This window comes from Lontra canadensis, unplaced genomic scaffold (genome assembly GCF_010015895.1).
Source record: "Lontra canadensis isolate GAN:19392208 unplaced genomic scaffold, GSC_riverotter_1.0 scaffold97, whole genome shotgun sequence".
Taxonomy (NCBI): Eukaryota; Metazoa; Chordata; class Mammalia; order Carnivora; family Mustelidae; genus Lontra; species Lontra canadensis.
The window spans coordinates 6,192,558-6,212,098 of NW_022631091.1; the positions used below are offsets into that span (position 1 = coordinate 6,192,558).

General features: G+C 46.5%; 1 protein-coding gene across 4 annotated transcripts in view; it reads left to right on the forward strand.

Annotated features, from left to right (window-relative positions):
• Positions 1–19,541, forward strand: part of AFDN (afadin, adherens junction formation factor) — a 129,553-nt gene that overhangs the window by 27,805 nt on the left and 82,207 nt on the right. For 2 of the 4 annotated variants that reach the window (XM_032837254.1, XM_032837257.1), the window contains exons 2-5: positions 4,816–5,011; positions 8,203–8,318; positions 10,481–10,644; positions 13,315–13,475. In XM_032837254.1, coding sequence (XP_032693145.1) covers positions 4,816–5,011; positions 8,203–8,318; positions 10,481–10,644; positions 13,315–13,475 — 637 coding nt within the window. The remainder of the gene's footprint in view (positions 1–4,815; positions 5,012–8,202; positions 8,319–10,480; positions 10,645–13,314; positions 13,476–19,541) is intronic. The other 2 variants (XM_032837256.1, XM_032837255.1) reach the window with 1 other exon arrangement.

The window sequence follows — 19,541 nt, forward strand, 5'->3', positions numbered from 1 at the left end:
TCGTGCCATGCGCTGAGGGCAGATGCTTAACCCACTGAGCCACCCAGGTGCCCCAAGAGGAAACTCTTAGTCTGTGCTCTGTAGTTATCTGAAGGGGGTTCAGTATAAATCAAACGCATTGACTTAATTTTTACAGAAACCTTGTAAGGTACCATTCACAGGGTGCTGTAGTTAGTGCCATTAGAAACAGAATGGGGGCGCCGGCCCGGCTCTGTGGGCAGAGCCTACAACTCTCCGTCTTGGTTGTTAGAGCCCACCATCGGGTGCAGACGTGACTTAGAATCTTTTAAACAGAAAAGGAAAAGGGTGAATAAGCAAAGAGAAGGGGGACAAACTGACTTAATACGGAGAACAAGCTGGTGGCGGGGGCGGGAGAACTAGGTGAAGTGAGGGCTAAGAGGACCCCGGCGGCGTGAGCCTGAGAACTTGTGTAGCTCAGCTGTTACATGCTCCACCTGCAACTGACGTAGCACTGGATGGGAATTCTACTTGGTAAGAAATACACAGATAATATTTTTAAAAGAAAACGTAGGGTTTCTTAGGAGCCCCCCTCCCACGGGCATGGGGAGTAGGCCGGAAGGGCAGGGAAAGGGCCCCACTGGGAATGAATGCCATGGGAGGAGTAAGCATGAGCCCGGCCAGGATGTCCTTTTACAGTTGTTACTTACTGTAAGCTTTCCTGAAATGCATATAATTTTGAAGAGTATCCTTGAAGTACTGGTGTTTAAGAAACAGTGTTTATATAAGTAAGATTCCAAAAACCCATATTCAAGTATTTTTTCCATCTTCTACCTAAATTATTATCACTCAGATGGCTCTTGTCTAGTTGATCAATTTATGTAGTAATAATGTGTGTGTGTTTTGAGGCACAGCCGTATTTTTTCTTAACATTTGCACCTATTTTTGGAAGCACCAGCGTTAGGAATGAATTTTCTGTGTGTAATAAAGCAGTGTGTTCTGTCAGCGGCTGGAAGTGGCTTCGCACGAGTGCCGGTCACAGTGAGAGGGAGGGACTAGCACTGCCCGCCGGTTGGCTTTAGAACCAATGCTTCTGAGTACTTTGGGCCAAAGGAGATGTAGGATTGCCCTGGTGAGTTTTTACTGGTTTGGGGAGGGCGAATTGATGATCAGTTTCATTGATTAAGATATTGGTAAAATACTTCAAAGTGAATCTCCACCTTTAACCCTTAGTTCTTTGCATTGGCTCTCTAGTAATTGATTATACAGCCTTCTGCGGTTTGGGGTGGTCGTTGCTTTTGGTCTGTTCTTTCTGATAAATATTAAAATAGTTTTGTTTCTGGGTTGTCATTAAGTCCACCCCAAGGAGTGTTCCATTTCCATTGTAATAATCCTTGTGGTGATATTTCTTAGGGAGAAGTTTATACAAAGGTAAGTATACACCTTTAGGGAAGAAAGAAACTTGTTTTCCTGCCAGGAAAAAATAACCTGTAAGGAAAGGATAACAGGTGATACATTGTATCTTCTGCCTCTAGATTACTGCCCTTGGCACATGGTGGCTGCGGGAGCTGATGGTAGTGCTTACCCTGGTGTACCCCAGTTACTGGCCTGGCTGCTCCAAACTCAAGTGTCTTCCTGAAAATATGCTGCTAGCAAGTGGGCAGTACATTTAGGTATTGGAGGACCTACAACAGTGTTTTTTAGTTTTAAATATTACTGTCTTTTGGGTAGCTTGTGTAAGGACTTCGTTAAGGAAGCATTTGTCTTTGTACAATTGTAACTGTTAGCCTGTCATTGAAACTTCATGGCTGCTTATTACAGATTGAAAGTTTTGTCCCAGAGCCCTTATCAGTTCAGAACAGACAAACCACAGCTGGAAGAGTCGGATATTGTTATTGGAAGTTTTGACTCAAATTTGTTGTTATTTTTATGTGTGAAGCAATGTACTAGCGACTGAGGGAGGGCCTAGAACAATGAATCAGAGGCCCCTCAGGAAAGCTTCTGTCTAGTGGGAGTGCTGATTGCTCATTCCTTATATAGTTTACTCCTCAAAACAAGCTTATTTGTATTTTATAATCAAGGAAATTGGAGCTCACATGCATATCAGAGAGCTCACTCAAAGACACAGCTATTAAGTTGAAAAGCCAACTCATTTCTGCCCTGCTGCAAACTCCAGGTGTCCCTCGCACCCCGCAGCGTGCAGGCTCACAGGCTAATAGAGAAATTCATCAGGCACCGCGCACAGTGTGAGCCTCGCCTCCGAGCCCAGAGTGAGCTTTGAGATGCTTGTATCCGGATGCCAGATCTGTCTAGGCGGGGGTTGTGGCAAGTTATTGACCCCTCTGAGTGTCAGAATTCTTTCTCTTCACTGTTCTTCTGGAACCCCTCTTCTATGTGTTGTAAAGAAACGGAAGACGTTCATACCCATCTTCCTCTAGAAGATGAAGCGTCTTGAAGGAGGGTTAGGGCATGGTGGTGTAAGAGGTGCGGTTTCAGGGGACAGCTCATGCTGTCTGTGTCTCAGCCCTGCTCCTTGGCAAGCTGTTTGATCTGAGTTCAGACAGACGTAAAACCTCCGTGGACCTTGTTTCGTAGCCCCTATAAAGTTGGGATGATAACAGTACCTAATTCATGTTCGAGGAATTAAATGCTGAACTCTTAGTATCTGGCACACGGTAGCTCTTAATATATGTTAGTTATTATTAGTTACATTATAACTAATATCTATTAGTTATTATTACAGTTGGTTTGATCTTTGAGGTTCAGGAACTTGATTTTATCAATCTTCTCAGGTCTGATAAAATTCTGTGGACTTAGTCACACAGGCCAAACTTATTTTTTGAATAATTAAACAGTGCTAATGTATTAATTTATTCAGGTGTTATTCTAGTAATAGCTATACTCAAGTATTCTGTGTGATAATGAGGTAACCGGGCAAACTAAGTTATTATTTATTAACATTTATCTAGTGCAAATGAAATCAAAGGTAGTTTTAGTAGGCTGCTTTATTTAGGCTCGCTGTAGAACCTGGAGATTTGTTTTTTTAAAAACATCAACAGAAATACTATTTCTCTGTAGACATGCTGTTGCTTTTTGGATCTCTGCCCTTGGGTTTGTTCCTTTTTTTCCTTTTATCTCAACATTTTATGTGAGATCAGTAGCAAAACCACATTAATAACAGATTTTGTATTTGTAGTTTCCTGTTAAAAACGGTAGTAATCTGTACATAAGGCATTTTCATGAGGGTGGTTGAGGGGTCTCCCCTTTTTCATGCTTGTGGTACCAGATTCATTCTTGATGGTTTCCTCTGTGTACTTGCCCAGTTGGGCATTCGCTCCCCGATCTTTGACATCTGGTAGCTTGGAGGTGTTCGTGGACAGTTACCAGAGAAAGTGGTGTTTTCTTGTCTAAGCGCACCTGGCTTAGTCGTGCCGCCAATGATGGAAGATTACTGTGTTAGCAAAATGATCAAGGGGGAGGCTACTTTGCCTTTTTGGTTCAACTTCATCTATGAAGCATGAGGCATGGGAGGAGCCAGGGTAGTTTTGCCAGTTAATGTTTGAGACCGTTAGTGTAATCTAAAGGTGATTTCAGAGTGGTAGTGGTGATGATAGCATCAGAATCCTGGGATCGCAGTAGGACTCCCATAGAGACCTAAATTTATTCAACTAAAGGTGTAGAGTAATTCTTGTTTCCTCCTCTGCCGTCTTAGGATAACCTGAGGGGGGGTGGATAGGGAGAGTGTAACCTTAAGTGGAAACATGTGGATGTTGAGAGGGACAGGCCAGGGGACGGGCGAGGGGAGGGGCCAGCCAGCAAAGGAGAGCTGGGGAAGCTCTGCAGGGGAAAGCGTTCGGACAGCTCTTGGCATCGAGGAAGTATAGGACGTACTTGGCACGCAGGAGCTGTTGTTAATACCGGGAATGTTGTGCTTACAGTGCTGGTCACAGTGGTACGGTGCCGTGCTGACACGCACGGTCACAGCTCAGCGGCATCTCACGGTGCTGGTCACAGTGGTACGGTGCTGTGCTGACAGACGTGGTTACAGTTCAGGGGCGTCTTCCACAGGTATTGTTACTTCATGGAGGTCCAGGGTTGCCAGAGTAAAAGACAAACCTCCCAAAAGGATGTTGTTTGACTTTCTTTGCCACCTGAACTGAGCTGTACAAAGACGCAGTTTATAGGATTTTTGAGAGACCGGAGCAGGGCTGTTAGTACCCATTTTGCTAACTGATAAAGCTTTTTCAGTGTCACCCCCATAATCAGTGGCCCTATTTCAACCCAAGATCTGTGCTTCAATGGTGTGTGTGTGTGTGTGTGTGTGTTTCTTTTTACACACATGTTAACTTACCCTGTATTTCCCTGGGGCAGTGGGAAGTGGGTAGGACTGACTGCCTAGTGATCTGACAGGGTCTGAGCAAGCATAGTAAAGCTTTGGGGTTAGAAATATATGTCAGTGTTCATTTTCTTCTTTACTTTTTATATGGTTTATACAGTTAGCCACATTTTACTATCCCATAACTATTGCAGTTATTAGGTCATAATTATTAGTGAAGAATCAGCAAATAGATTGGGAGGAATTAGAGCAAAACTTAACTTGTGATGGGCTTTGAGCCTGTAGGACGGTCGTTGCCAGGAGTAACGGGAAGGAGTGACATCCTCTGACTTGCTTTGAACGAGACTGTGGCTGGATCCTTGGTGTATGTCGAAGGTGGATGACTGGTTGGGCTGGCGTGGCGGGCGATGGTGGGAGGAACCGATGAGCCTGTGGACCTCAGTCGCGCTGGGGGCAGTGAGGGTGGCCGAGGAGTTTAGAATGTTATTTTTCCAAAATCGTATCTTTTTGTTTTCTTTTAGGATTTGGAGTTCCATGGAGTGATGAGATTTTATTTTCAAGATAAAGCTGCTGGAAACTTTGCAACGAAATGCATTCGGGTGTCTAGTACTGCTACCACCCAGGATGTCATCGAGACACTGGCGGAGAAATTCCGGCCTGACATGCGGATGCTATCGTCCCCCAAGTACTCCCTCTATGAAGTGCACGTCAGTGGAGGTCCGTGCGCACATTGGGGCAGTGGTGGGGGCTCCCCAGCTCCCCAGACGCGTTGTTGGTCCATGGGGCGGTCTGGTCACAGCCTACTTTCCCGCGGGAGCTTCTCTTTCTGGAGGGGCAGGCACAGTGTGGCGTGTCTGCAAAATGTCCGTGTGAGACCCCGCGGGAAGGTAGCGTGCAGGCGCTGGGTCAGCAGGGATATGTAGCGTGGTGTGTCCTCATTAAAATTTCGGCAGCCCGAGGTGTCGCCCGCGCACCGGTGACGCAGGACGCTGCTTGCTTCTGGAGCTGTGGTTCTTGGAACTCTTACGTGCAGATTATATATAATATGACAGTTCATTTTAACCCCAATAGACGTTATGTGAGTATGAGTCATCAGTCTTACAAAAATGAGTATTTTCTAATGTGAGGCAGTATATTTTCATTCTTCTTTGGGGATAATTAGGGCATCTTGAAGAAATTGTCTTAGGTAGATAGTAATTTCTCCTTGTTTTTAATTAAGTTTAAAGTTTCTGAAAATATCCTATGTATCTATATCAAGCAGCAATTTTAAGTTAGACTGATTAGAAATGTGAAAATCTCTAAAAGTTTTATGAGTCCTTCGGAAGTATTGAGTCACCTATAAAAAAGGCAGCTCTCAGTGAGCGCGCGAAAGACTACGTTCCATCCGGACCGGAATGTGGCACCTGTTCAAGTCCATCCCCGAGCCCTCTTTGAACATAAGTTGTCTCAGCTTCAAAAGTACAGTTTTCTGTGTACATGCGGAATTCGGGGAACACTTTCGTACTGTGTGCAATTTGGGTATGACCACACACTCTTTTCTCTAGTAGGATGTCAGGTGGGCCAGGCTCATTTACTACTCTGGTGACGTCATGAGGGCATCCTACATGCAGATGGTGCCAAAGCTAGATCTCACAACAGAGGGTACTTCCTCTGGATGGTTTTTCTGAGGTTGAGTTTTTCCTTTACCTCGGAATCCTTATAACCAGGTTATCGAGAAGAAAATAACTCTCACTTTCAGACCTTTTTGTGTTTTTAATTTTTGGTCATTTGAAATTCACCAAATGAAGTGTTTGGGATAATACGTAAGATTGAAATTTGAGATCTAAAAATGGAATGATTTTGATGAAGTTTCTTTTAAATTTCCTTTAATTAAAAAGTAAACTGTCTTCCCTGTAAGGGGGTGCGTGCCCAATAAAGGTGTCTGGAGAAGGCGGGGAAGCCGCCCACGCCCGGAGGTGAGCTGCTGGGACGGGCTGACTCTGTCCCTGCACACGTGGTGCTCATCACAGCCGGCTGCACCTGTGCCTACCGTGCAGGGAGAGCCCTCGTGTGCTTGTTCTCCGTTTTCAGATCAGGGGGCCCGGAGGGTGTCATTGATTTTCAGTAGCACCTGGGGGTCAAAGGAAATACGTAACATTTCCTTTTACTGAGTAGTTCAGTTCAGACAAGTTAATAAGTATTTATACTCTAATAACAACTAGATAGATGTTTGAAAAAATTGTGCATGTAAAATGCAGGGAAGACTAAAATTTTCATCCCTGATGGGTTTGTGTGTCCTCATTGCCTGTCCACGTGGGTCTGGGGCAGCGCTGGTTTGTCCGGCACCACGGAACTCCTGCTTTGACCCTGCCGTGGCGCTAGCAGAGGGGGCGAGGCGGTCTGGTGTGGACGAGGGGCTGCCTGCGGCTAGCAGTGCCTGCAGCGCCCACCCAGTGCACCTCGTTTCCCTGATGTTTCCGAGGGCCCCTCGCCTCGTGCCTGCAAACCGAAGGTCCAGCGTGCGGAAGCCCAGGCCCCGAGCCGCACCCCGCTGTCCGTGAGACTCCGCTCCTCTCCTTTCTGTGTTTCAGGATTCCTTACGTGAAATCAACAGGGAAATTAAACAGAGTTCTGCCGTTAAAAACAACGGTGTGAGACCCACTAAGGCAGAAAGAGATTTTTAAAGTTATAAAGTTGCAGTAGGACCCTGACTGACTGCGTTTACACTTGATAAGTAGGCTCACGTTCTTTAGAATACCCCACCCTTGGTTTTATTTTTACTGTTACAATTTCAACTTAGTTGTTCTGAAAGTTATTTCTCTAAAAATACACTGTGAAGGATTTTGATCTAGTACAAATTTTGCAACAAGAAGAACTTGGTAATTTTGGTTTGTAGCAGGAATTTCAAACTTCATCCATGCCCTAATTTATTGCTCTTTCATTTCTCATATTTTCAGTTCATAAAATAATAAATTAGAATTTGTTATTTCTGTATTCCTATAATTAACATTGCTGTTTATAAACAGTATTTACTAAAAGCCTGAGTAAGTCTTTTTATCCTTTAAATTTGTCCCGTTCATTCCTGCTTCCTTTAACCATGGTGGTTCTCCAGCTGGCCTCCACCTCCTGTGTTTGCCGCCCTCAGTGTGGACATTCTACAGTTACGTGGATGCTCTTTGCCAGCTGTAGGCTTCTACTAAGCGGCCAAGGTGTGCCGGGCCCTCAGGATGCCCACTCCGTCACCATCCTGACCAGTACATGCCTAGCAAGCGAGGAGTATTTGAACCCTAGCACTTCACCCCGACGAGGACATGGGATGGTGGTTTCCTGGTGGGAGGTGCTGTGAGGGCTGGACCTGGTGAGCTTGGGAGATGAGGGATAGAAAGAAGAGTACAGCAGTCACTAAGACTCATGTGAGAAGGGAATCTCACAGGTTGACTGAACTCCTGTGTTATGTTAAAACTGTTTCTTTATTTTCCAATTGCATATATGAGACAATTTGATTTACAGAATTAGGCTGATAGCAAAGCCCTATATACTTTTTTTCCCCCTAGTTTGTGTATATTTCTTTTATTTTCCCAGTTGGATTCTAAATGTCATAAGGACATTAGCCCTGGTCAATGTTTGGCACTGGGTACATGGTAGTATATATTACAGTGGCAACAAAATAGTAAGTAAGTAAAACTAGCACGTAACAGTTTAAATGACATTTCAGCCTGTTAGTAAGTACTTGTGGTAATAAAGTATTTTACATCTTAATTTAAACGCATATGAGAATATTGTATTAGCATTAGGTAGCTTTGTTGTGCTGATTAACATATGCTAATTGGGATTAGCATAGTAATAAATTAAACATATATGAGAATGTTGTATTAGCTGGTGCCGGTGAATAACCATGACTTAATTTTTTTTCATTTCATGATTTGAAGAAGAAAGAAGATTGGATATAGATGAGAAGCCCCTTGTTGTTCAGTTGAATTGGAATAAAGATGATCGAGAGGGCAGATTTGTTCTTAAGAATGAGAATGATGCCCTTCCTCCTAAGGTAGGGTCCCTCCGCGTCCCGTGCTGGCCACGTCCCCTGCTGGCTGTGTCCCATGCGGACCGCATCCTGGGTCCAGGTCTGACCATGGTGAATGACAGATTCACGATAATGGGAGGACTCCACTGACCTGTCCCGTCTGCTGCTTTTCCTAAATGACTTTTTTGCCCTTCTCCCAGTAAGCAAATGGAAAGGACTCCTACTTCTCTCTGTTTCATCCTGTTTTGCTAAATAATCCCCAATATTGCTGTTTACTTTTGCAAAGAAGCATTATGAAAGCTTTTTTTATTAAGAGATTGAATGATCAAGTAATCAGCCCCAGGCTTTTTACCAAATTAGAAAGTCAGAATATGTTTTAATAAGAATCATAAGGGAAAATAGAACTTTAATAACATATTATGCGTGGATTTTTCAGATACAACTTAATAGGGCACATTTTCAACCTTTTTCATACCCTGTGTAAGATTAGAAATTAGCAGACTTTCTGGGCTGAGGTCATGCAGTGATGCTGAAACTCTCTCAGGGGTCGGGAGATGGGGGTTCCTGTGCCGCTGTTCTTCTGCGGAGCACTACAAAACACAGACAAGACTCTAAAACGGCTGTCATCTCTGTGTCAAATCAAGTGGCACCTTACACTAGAATTCAGTATTTAACAAATGCAAAAGTCAAGGATATTTTGAAAAAAATCTTCTGTTTAATCATTTTCCTCAACAGATTGGGAAAGAGTGTCATTGTTCACTCTGGAAACAGAGACTTTCTACTTTTATTTCCGTGATGTCGGTGTTCTGTGCAGAAGAGTGTTAGATACACGGACTCTGTTCTCGGCCTTACTTGTTACATGCTTCAGTGGTTTGGCATTTGTAGCAAATTCATATAAAGGAATAACGGACATCTTTCTCTCTCTCTCTCTCTTTTTTTTTTCTTTTGGTCCATGTTTTATTTCATTCCTGCCCCCTGATTTCAGCTGATGTGCCTTGCAGTGGGCCAGAGATCCTCTTCCATGTGCATGAGAGCTCTTATGAGGGTTAGGACAATGCTGAAGTGGCTAGCAAGGAAAATGGAAATGCTAACTTAGATAAAACAGAAGGTAGTTTATTTCCCAATACAGTAACCATTCTTTCGTGCTTTTCTTGATTCTTTACCAGCCTATTAATTATTCCCCCCTCCCAAAAAAAGCCTCTTTGTCATCTGCTAGCAGACCATGTTGTGAATTAAGAATTAACAAGCCGATAAATAAGATCTGGCAAAGAAATTGGAAGTCTTAGCAAAAACAGTACTTAATAATTTTGCTCTAAAAAAGTCAGCTTCTTACAGTATGCTTAACATTTGTTTTGAAGTTAAATACGAAGTAGATAATGATTTAAACATTATTTCCTTTTTTTTTTTTTTTTTTTTTTTTATTTATTAGAGCAAGGGGAAAGGCAAAGGGGGAGGGAGAGGGACAGACAGATTCTGCACTGGGCACGGAGTCCCGTGTAAGGGCTCAATCCCACAACCCTGAGACGATCACCCGAAATGAAATCAAGAGTGCCATGCTTGGGGCGCCTGGGTGGCTCAGTGGGTTAAAGCCTCTGCCTTCGGTTCAGGTCGTGATCCCGGGGTTCTGGGATTGAGTCCCGCATCAGGCTCTCTGCTCAGCAGGGAGCCTGCTTCCTCCTATCTCTCTGCCTGCCTCTCTGCCTAGTTGCGATCTCTGTCAAATAAATAAATAAAAATCTTAAAAAAAAAAAAAAAAGAGTGCCACGCTCAACCATCTAAGCTACCCAGGACCCCGGTTATTTCTGTATTTTGATTAGGCTTTTTTAAAAAAAGTAACTTTATGTAAATTATTTGGATTTTTATTAATTGAAAGTCAGATTTCATGATTCCTACCCTAGTTTTCTTAGTGGGTTTGGTTTTCTGTTTACTTACATATTAGTTTTGAATTAAGGTAAAATATACACACAGGGAAACACACAGATCTTGGATGTATAATTCACTCAGCTTTGTAAATACATGCTTGTAACATCAGCGCAGTCAAGGTACAGCGCGTTCCATTTCCCGGACCTTTCCCTGTTCCTGTAGCTGGGTGTTGGGGTAGCACACGACACGTGGTTAGCGCAGCCTAAAGACCTTTCTGTGACTCTGTGTACCAGCCGTCATAGTAACGATGCTGCTTTCACCAGAAGGCTCAAAGCAACGGACCTGAAAAGCAGGAGAAAGAAGGTGTTATCCAGAACTTCAAGAGAACTCTCTCAAAGAAAGAAAAGAAGGAGAAAAAGAAGAAAGAAAAAGAGGCAGTGAGGCAGGCGTCTGATAAGGATGATGGGCCTTTCCAGGGGGATGACATGTAAGTAATTCTGGAAATATCTCTATTTCCCTTTGCTCGTTAAATTACCAGAGAAACTGTGAAGAGGGTCCACATCCGTTGGGAAGTTAATTTGGTTGCCTCTGGCTCTTGTGTTGGGGGAGGGTCTCACCTAAGCAAGGGTTACGGCCGACGGCCGACCCTTCCTGTCTCGTGGGTTTGCTAGTCCCAGAGAAGCACGCTGGTGAGCAGTCGTGTTTTCTCGGAGTAGACAACGGAGGTCGGTGTTTTCTTCATCTTTGGCCTTTCGTCTCTGGTGTTTCGGTCTTTAAGGCAGTGGTGCCGTCCTGCAGTCCTTCCCTCCACTGACCGCTCCCCTGAGGGCAGCAGGGACAGCCCAAACAGTAGCTGCAGTTCAGACGCCGTCTGGTTGACTCCAGCCCCGCCAGCTCCCCTTCCTTCCGTGGCCACACCAGCCCCGTCGTAGATGTACTTCCTCTCAAAAGGCCTTTGAGCTTCTGACCTCAGGGCTGCCGGAATAAGGGAAATCATTGCATCTTGATGATGACAGGAAAGACATCAGAGGAGGCTGACCTTCCCCCTGGGTGGGAGAGCTTGGCCTCGTCCCGCCCGTCTTCACGTGCGTCAGTCTGGTCGTTAGGCCCGTGGCATGGTGTGTGCTGCCCCGAGGCCTCTTGTCGCCTGGCTGGGCCTGCAGCGTGGTGTCTGCACTGTCCGTCCAGTGCCGAGGTGACAGCATTCACGGCAGAAAGTCAGCATATGGTTGTCAGAGAGAGAGGAGGAGTCACCTGTCCTCACAGGAGCCCAAAAAGAACCGTAGGTTTTTTGGTTACTGTTTCTGTTTAAGATTCTTTTTACTTACTCATCAGATACAGAGATCACAAGCAGGCAGAGAGGCAGGCAGAGAGAGAGAGGGAAGCAGGATCCCTGCTGAGCAGAGAGTCCGATGCGGGGCTCGATCCCAGGACCCTGACATCATGACCTGAGCCGAAGGCAGACGCTTCACTGATGGAGCCACCCACGCGTCCCTGTAGTTTGCTTTTCATACACAAATATATACTTTATGTGTTTATGTAGAGTTTGTAAACTAAAAAAATACAATTACGGGCTTTTAAAACTAGAGCTTTCCAAATGACATTTTTCCACTGGAATATGTCCCATAAATGCATATATACATTCACAAGGATGTATTGTCATAAAAGCATGAAGTAATTTAGATGATTATGTCGTGGTCTCACAGTTTTTTTTTTACAGTTTTATCTCACTGGCTCCTTTTTGTGTGCTGTAGGTAGTTCCTAGGTGTTTTGGTATTACAAGCACTACTACTATGGGCTCCTTGCTCTCCAGCTCTGGGAGCGCTCTGGACCATGGCTCGGGCAGCCTGAGGACGCACGCGTTGCAGGCTGCCCCTGGAAGTGTCTTCCGGAGTCCATGGGCCTGCCTCCTTCCTCCTGCCCTGGGAACTGTGCATAATAGCCCCCATAGCTCGCATTTATTTTATCATTAACAAGGCAGATGTCTTTTTATACACTCACTGACCGTCTATATTCTGTTTGTTAGCAACAGCGTTCTGTATCTGTTGAGGACACTTAACCGTTCCTTAGTTAATGGTGTTTACTTTAGAGTGGACTCGGGTCCATTTTGGATCGCATCAGAGTGGGTTCAGGCAGTGACGTCTGCGTAATGAGCACAAACTGTCGAGCACAGTGTTACGTGGTAAGGTTCTCTCCAGCGTAAGCAGTAGAGCTCACGGAAGTCCAGTGCTGGCGCAGGAGAAATGCCAGAGACAGAACATTTGAGACATGGGCTGTGGCTTGTCCCGTTTATCAGTGCAGTTTACGTGGTGATATATTGTCTGTGTTTAGAAAATTAGTCACTTAAAACGAGTTAAATCGTTCAGTTGGGCTGATTCAAAGCTTGATTTTTTTGCTGTTAGAAAGCGTGGGGAGGGGCAGAGAGACAGACTCCCTGCTGTGAGGGCTGCTCTTGGAGCCCCAGGTCCCTGAGATCATGACCTGAGCCCAAACCAGAAGTCCGAGGCTCACCGACTGTGCCCACCACCCCCCAGGCACCCCAGTGCTTCATTGGTTTTAACTAAAGTATTTTTATGATTAAAAAATGACACCTTCAAAGTGTATTTATCAAAATTTAGTCATCGGTCCTCATTCTCTGCAGTTGACTCCTTGTCATTCGACTCCTTTTCCTTTTGAAAATTTAGCTTCAGGAAAGTGAATGTTGGTAAATCATTTTGTTAAAAAACCATACTATTTGAGCTCAAGATTTACTGTAATTTTAAGACAGTTTTACTCAGTAAAAGTATATTTGTTCCTTTATTTCTTATGGTTGGAATGTTGTATTGCTCATTTTATCTATTTTAGGAAAGCGCTGGTGGAAATTCCTGACGTGTAATTAATACAGTTTTCTTTTAGACTGACTGGTGAATGCACAGTAATTAAGTCACAAACTCATCAGGAGATCTTGATGATAAGTTTCCCTTTAGTTTAGTGTGTTGCTTGTAAGGAGAGGAACCTCGTTTTGTACCCGCAGCACAGGTCAGCGTGTCACTCCCCCGTGGCACGTGGGACAGGGCGAGCCCCAGGGCCGTCCGCCGGGGGTGCGTGTATGACTACAGCACAGCTCTTTGCAACACAACATTGAGAAAAGACCGCCGGTGCCTTTCTTGTCTTCCAGTGAGAATTCCCGTCTGGCCGCCGAGGTTTACAAAGACATGCCCGAGACCAGCTTTACGCGAACGATTTCGAATCCGGAGGTGGTCATGAAGCGGCGCCGGCAGCAGAAGCTGGAAAGGAGGATGCAGGAGTTCCGGAGCTCGGACGGGCGGCCGGACTCAGGTACCCACGGCGGGCTTCCCCGTGCTGCTGGCCCCGCCCCCAGGGCCCTGGGCCTGGCCTCGCTGCCGGTGCCCTGCGCCCTGCCGGGCTGCTGCAGGCCCAGCTTGGCTTGAAGTACAGGAGTAGGAGTTCCCTTCCCTAAGACTTAGGTTCAGTGACACAGTTTCCCCAGTGTGGCTCTTCTTGTGTTTTCGTTTTGTAATTCTGGAAAACACATGTGAAAGGAGACGGGAGACACAGTTCCCAGCGCCTGGGATGGAGGGCGCGTGTCTTGTCTCTGCTCCTGCAAGCATTGCTCCTGTTCCTAAATTGGACGGTTTTGAAGCAGATCCCAAATTTCTCAGTGTTTCTTCTTCCATTTCACGATTTTCCTAGAGGTAAGGATTCTTGAAAAATGAAAACAGAAGGAACCGCAGTCCCATTGTCACGTGCAAAAGAATTGAGGCTAATTCCTAGTGCCGTCTGCTGTTCTGTCGGTCACGTGTTGCCGATGGCCTCAGAGAAGTGCCCAGTCACGTCGGGGGCCGCATGGAACCTGCATGTGGCCCCTGCTTGGCGTGTCTGTCACTCTGGGTTCCGGTCCCGTCTCTTAGCTCCCCTCCAGGATGCGTCACTGGGCGCTTGTTGGTCTTGTAGAGTTTGCGGACAGCATCCTGCAGACGGCCGTTTCTCCTCCTGCTGTCTTTTTCCTCAGTCACGTGAACATGCAGCTTTAGGGTTCTATGGGAGAAATACGTCCCTGTTACCGTCCACAGGTGAGCACAGGTGAGCAGTGTTTGTGGAATGTTTCCATGAACTCGTAGAGCTAAAACTTGGCAGTATTTTTCCATCTGTTGCCGTTACTGTCCTTCTGATTCTTGAGCTGTCACTTTGAGGCGGCGCAGGTGTCCTCCACCGGCACCTCAGGCTTCCACGTGTCCGCAGTGCTCTCCGTCTCCCTGTGTGGCAGGACGTCCAGTGCACCCACCCAGTGCATTTCTTGCCCCAGCGAGGAAGCTGCTGTCTCTCCAAGGGCTCCTTTTCTTTGTAGTGGGACAAATATTTGGTTGCTGGGGCTGCTCCTTGTTCCTGGTTAGTGTTTGCTTGTGCGCCTGTTTGGTGGATGAGCTAGGAAATACTTTTAATACCTTGGGTTTGTTTTTTGTTTTTTTGTTTTTTTTTAAAACTATTCTGATTTCAGAAGATCTGAGTATCTTTTCACTTAGGTTAAAAATTCTTTGCACCTAATACTGATAACGTAATTATTTGCTTTTTCTTATGATAAATAGTAATATCAAAAGAAAAATAATACTAATATTAACAACAGTGTGATACTGAAGAAATTTTAAGCTTTTTTGCAAACTTGTCTGTGAGTATGCCCACTAAGGTGCACTATGAAATTACTGTGTTCTGAAATGACAGTATAAATCCCTGACTGTGGGGTCAGACACTCATACTGATTTATACTTCGCTTTGTTTGTTTTGTTTTGCTTTTGATTTTAGAGGTTTGTTTCTTAAAAATTTCATGTACCTAGTAGTTCCCAAGTCATATCTGCAAAACAAGGTATACGTAGAGAAGTTCAGCTTTTGTCCCCGTCAGCCCCTTTAGTTAAAGGGCAGCGTGCTCCGTACACGTTTGCCCACCTCGTCTCCTCTGCTTCTGGGCATCTGCTAGAGACGACTCTAGCACATCGTAGAGAGAGTTATAACAGATGACTTTACTATTTGAGCTGTAAATTGGGCATGTATGTTTTTAGCTATTTAGCTATTTGACATAAAACTTTTATTTGTAATTAACCTGTAATTGTATTCGGCAAAGAAAATATTTGTTAGAAACTTGTCAGTTAGTTTTGGTTGTTACAGAAGGATAGCATAGTCATTTTGAGTTTCAGAAAGAAGCCATATATGTGAGGACTGTATCACCGATCCGGCCTTCTGTGTGGGTGTCTGACCGAGCAGGGCCCAGCCGCCCTGCGGTCCTCCCCGACCTTATGCTCGCAGACTGGGAGCTGCTGGTGGCCCATTGTCTGCTCTGCACCTGCTCGCTCACTCACTCGGTTTAGGGTTTTGAATATCGGGACTCGCAGCGATTCTCTGACGGTGGACCCCTTCTCTGGAGTCCAAGCCCAAGTGGTTTCCACCCCTACCCAGATGACGATCGTAACTGTAATCCAGTCTGTGAGTGTGACAGCAGGGCAGACCCACGGGGGGCTGTGTTGACGCCCATATTACGTTCATGTGAAGAGTGTCAGTCTCTCTCTCAGCCTGTATCGTCTGCTTTCTTGGGGTTGTCTGTGGACCGTGGCTCTGATGTGCTCAGAAACTGCCAGGGATTCCATGTCTTTGGAACTCACACCGGGTGCTGTGTCAGGGATGTGTTCCCCACGGGGAGCCACATGGGCTCTGTCACGTGTTTACTTGGGCCCTCAGCCTTCTTCTAACTGAGTCTCAGTTACACGTTCCGTGGGAGCTGCAGGGTCCATGAGTCAGAGCAGTGGGGAGAGCGGGCCGCTTCCTAGTTCCATGGATAAATGTAACCCGTCACTCCCGAGCTCCAGGTGACCGTCTGTTTATAGCTGTCCTGTCCTGTTTGCTGGAAGATTCGAAATGGCTTAGAAATGTGTGCCCTAAGGAAAAAAAAGAAAATGAGGAGGGAAAGAAAATACAAAGAGGAGGAAGAAAGGAATAAAATTTCTGGAAGAACAAGAGGAGTGCTTAGAGATGCCTAACGTACAAGGACCTTTCGCTTGACAGACCCAGAGGGATTCTCTTAGGATGGAGTTTGACGTGATCGAAATGATCATTTTCTCAGTGATTCCTTGAGGAATAGGCAAGTGTGCTCAGGGACGCGTGAGTTGTGAGAAACGTCGCTAGCTGAGGGGATCCATTTTTGTAAGTAACTTAGTAAAATACTTTTAGAAGAAATGTGCTTTTAATGTGGACTAGGATGTAATGTGTGTATTGTTACGGGAAACTCTGCATGTCACTTCAGGCTGTGCCCACAGAGAACCATGTTTATGGGGAAAATTGGATGGAGAAATTAGATGTGGTCTTTAGTATGCTGCGGAAGGGTTATAAGGTGGGGATTCAGAAAGTTTCTAATGTAGCCTCGCTTCAGGTCTGGAGTGGTTACCATGGCAGAGTCGAGGATGGATCTCATGGAACTGCGTCTGGAAGTGAGCGCGTGCTGCCCGTGTGAGGGTTGGGTCCCTGAGCACAGCAGCTGGCTGTAGGCTGGTCACACGGAAGCCGAGGCCCCGAGAGGTGGGGTTACCAAGACACGGTCCAGACTGCGACACCTTTCTCCAGTCAGATGGATACTGATGGACTGCAGTGAGAGAACGTTTGGGAGTGGAAGATGGGTTTCATGGAGCTGCTGGTGTGACCTGGGGCATGTTCTGAGCTGCTGGCTGAGTGGCTCGAGACCAGGTTCTGGTCACAATGTCAGCTGGAGAGAGAGATTTGGGAGCGATCTATGGTTGTCAGGCAGCACCACTGGACATGGTGAGATTCTTTTCGGTAGAAAGTACACAGGTAATAGAAGAATTTAAGGGAAGGCTACTGTTACGAGGAGTAGGCAAAGACAAGAGGAAAACAAAACCTCCAAAGAATTAGGAAAACTAGCAGAACATCTACCAAGTAGAGGTTGAAGAGATAGTTGGGAGCAGAAGGAACATTTTTCTATATAGAGTCCCAAGAAACCCTAAAAAACTAAATATTAGCAAAATAGCTGTTTATGGTTAATACTAAGGATGTCGAATACATTAAGTCCAGCTATTTTGTTTCTTTAATAAATGACTTAAAAATATATTTCCATAACCTGTCAGAGTTACTAGCCTGGCTCTTTGGTTGGTAGAAGAGATGGGGGCGCGGCCATGGGGGTAAGGCTCCCAAGACTCGCCACCCCGTCTGTTATTTTCATGTCTGCTTGGCCTGAGGATTGGTTCCCTGAATTCTCATGACCTGACTCACTACACAGCTGATCCGACTCGCAGCTTGCAAGAAGCGTGGACCCGAGACTTCGTGAGCCTTCTTCAGTACTCGGGTATATTTGCTTGTAATGCCTCCGAGTGCTGTTGGCCCCGAAGTGCCCTGTGTCTGTCAGTTAATTGGTTCGTGGCACAGTGTTTTGCCACCAGTTAGGGCCATGGATTTCTTACCAAGGCGTCGTTGGCAGCATCCCGAAGCTCTTTTAGGTGTCTGTCCTCCTGCCTCAGCTTCCTCACCAGCAGTTTGGGGAGCGGCAGAGCACTGCGGCGGGGATCCCACAGTTGGGGTCCCACAGACCCGCAGGCCTTGGCCGTTTGTCCTCAGAGTGGAGTGGCAGCCCTGCCTTAGTCTTAGATCTGACGCGCAGGTTCATGCAAATCGATCTCAGTGCATAGTAGGGTGTTTAAATTGTTAGCTGCCCCTCTCTCCTGGCGCAGCAGACTGGGGGGGGGGTGTGTCTCTTCGAGGAGGCTACTGCGGTGTTAGGCTTGTCAACTGAAAGCCCTTTGAATTTGATTCCGCGCTCAGACTAAAACCGGTTCAAGTTGTGGATATGCCGGACGTTCAGATAGGTGCTAGAAGTCATTCTGCCCAACAGCTGAGCTCATTTGGCCTGTGAGTGTGAATTTTACAGCGGCTGTGCTGTAACGTGTCCCTTAGAAGAGGAGCCGCTGGAAGCGTGCTGTCTGTAGGAACCTTACTGACTTATTAAATGATTTTCTGGTAAACCCTGACCTTACATTTTTTCGGACCGAGCCATCTTTCATCCTCTACGGTCTGTGACTTTGGGATTGCCAAGTACTTGCCTTGGCTTTTAGCAGATACAAAATTTTCTTAGAAAAATTAAATTTCTGACCATTTGCCTTTTTTGTAGCCATCTCCTCCGCTTTCCGAACAGGTAGTCTGGTTTGCTCTCTGGTTGTCTGATCAAAGCACACGGAGATGTTACCTCAGCCTGTAGGATTGTTTTCATTCATTCTCTTGTCCACGTCCTTCTAGTAAGTCAGTTCCCGTGTGCATCTGGACGTAGAGGTAGTAAAACCAGCGGGACGCACCTCGGTGGAGCCGGATGCGCACATCGGAACTGGCCTCGCTGCAGGGCTGCCCTCCCGCCTGCAGCCCCCAGAAACCCCTGCCCCAGGAGAGCACGAGGGGCGACCTGCCCACTCCCCACACGCGGGCGCAGCTCGCTCTTCCGTGTGTGCGCACACGGAGCCAGAGCCTCCCGGCGGCTCCCGCTTCCACTAGAGTCAGACCCAGACTCTCAGGGTCGTGGTCTGGCCTGGGCCCGTGTGATGGCGGGCGAGGAGGGCCCGTGTGACCTGCCCTTGGCCAGTCTCACTGCATTTCCCTCTTTTCACCTGGGGTTCCTCTCTGGCCGGTGAGCCCAGCCAGACCCACGCCAGCTGTAGGCCTTAGCACCTGCCAGTCCCTCCGCCCGGGAGCTCTCGCTCGAGGGGCCCCTGCGGCTGCCGCCAGCCCCTGCCTGCCCCTGCAGCTCGGCTCCTGGTGGCTGCTCGTCCTCGTAGAGGCTTTACAGTCCCAGCGCTTAGGAGGCTCTTGGTCATTCGCTTCCTCACAGCCCTGCTTGCGTTTGCACCGCATGCACCACTGTCTTCCTGTTTGCTCCCTTGTCCCTCCTTTCCTCCTGCGCCCCACAGCCGCACAGTAAGCCGTCCCCGCTGACCTGTTCATCGCTGTATCCTTGGTATTGGGACCTGGGGGCACGCGGTCTGTGTGAGTGTGTGTGTGGCTAAACGTGTTCACGGGCAGCACCATCAAAGCTCTCGGGAGTTTCTTCCCGTTGTCACCCTGGACCCATGGTGGGCATCGGTTCATCGTCATAAAAACTGCTTGGGCTTAAGGAGAGGACAGAAACCGTCTTCATCATACCGGGTGGGTCAGTGTCGCAGAAGGTTGTTAGACCAACAAGGGACTGCTGTTGCATGTTGTCTCCCAGACACAAATATAGAATTACTACACAGATTCCATCTTCGTGCGCCTTGCACCTGGAACTTGGGTGCCCCTTTTTTTAAGTGATCATGAACGTTAGCTTTTTTTGTTACTGGAATAAAATAAAGTAGTGCTCAAAGATGT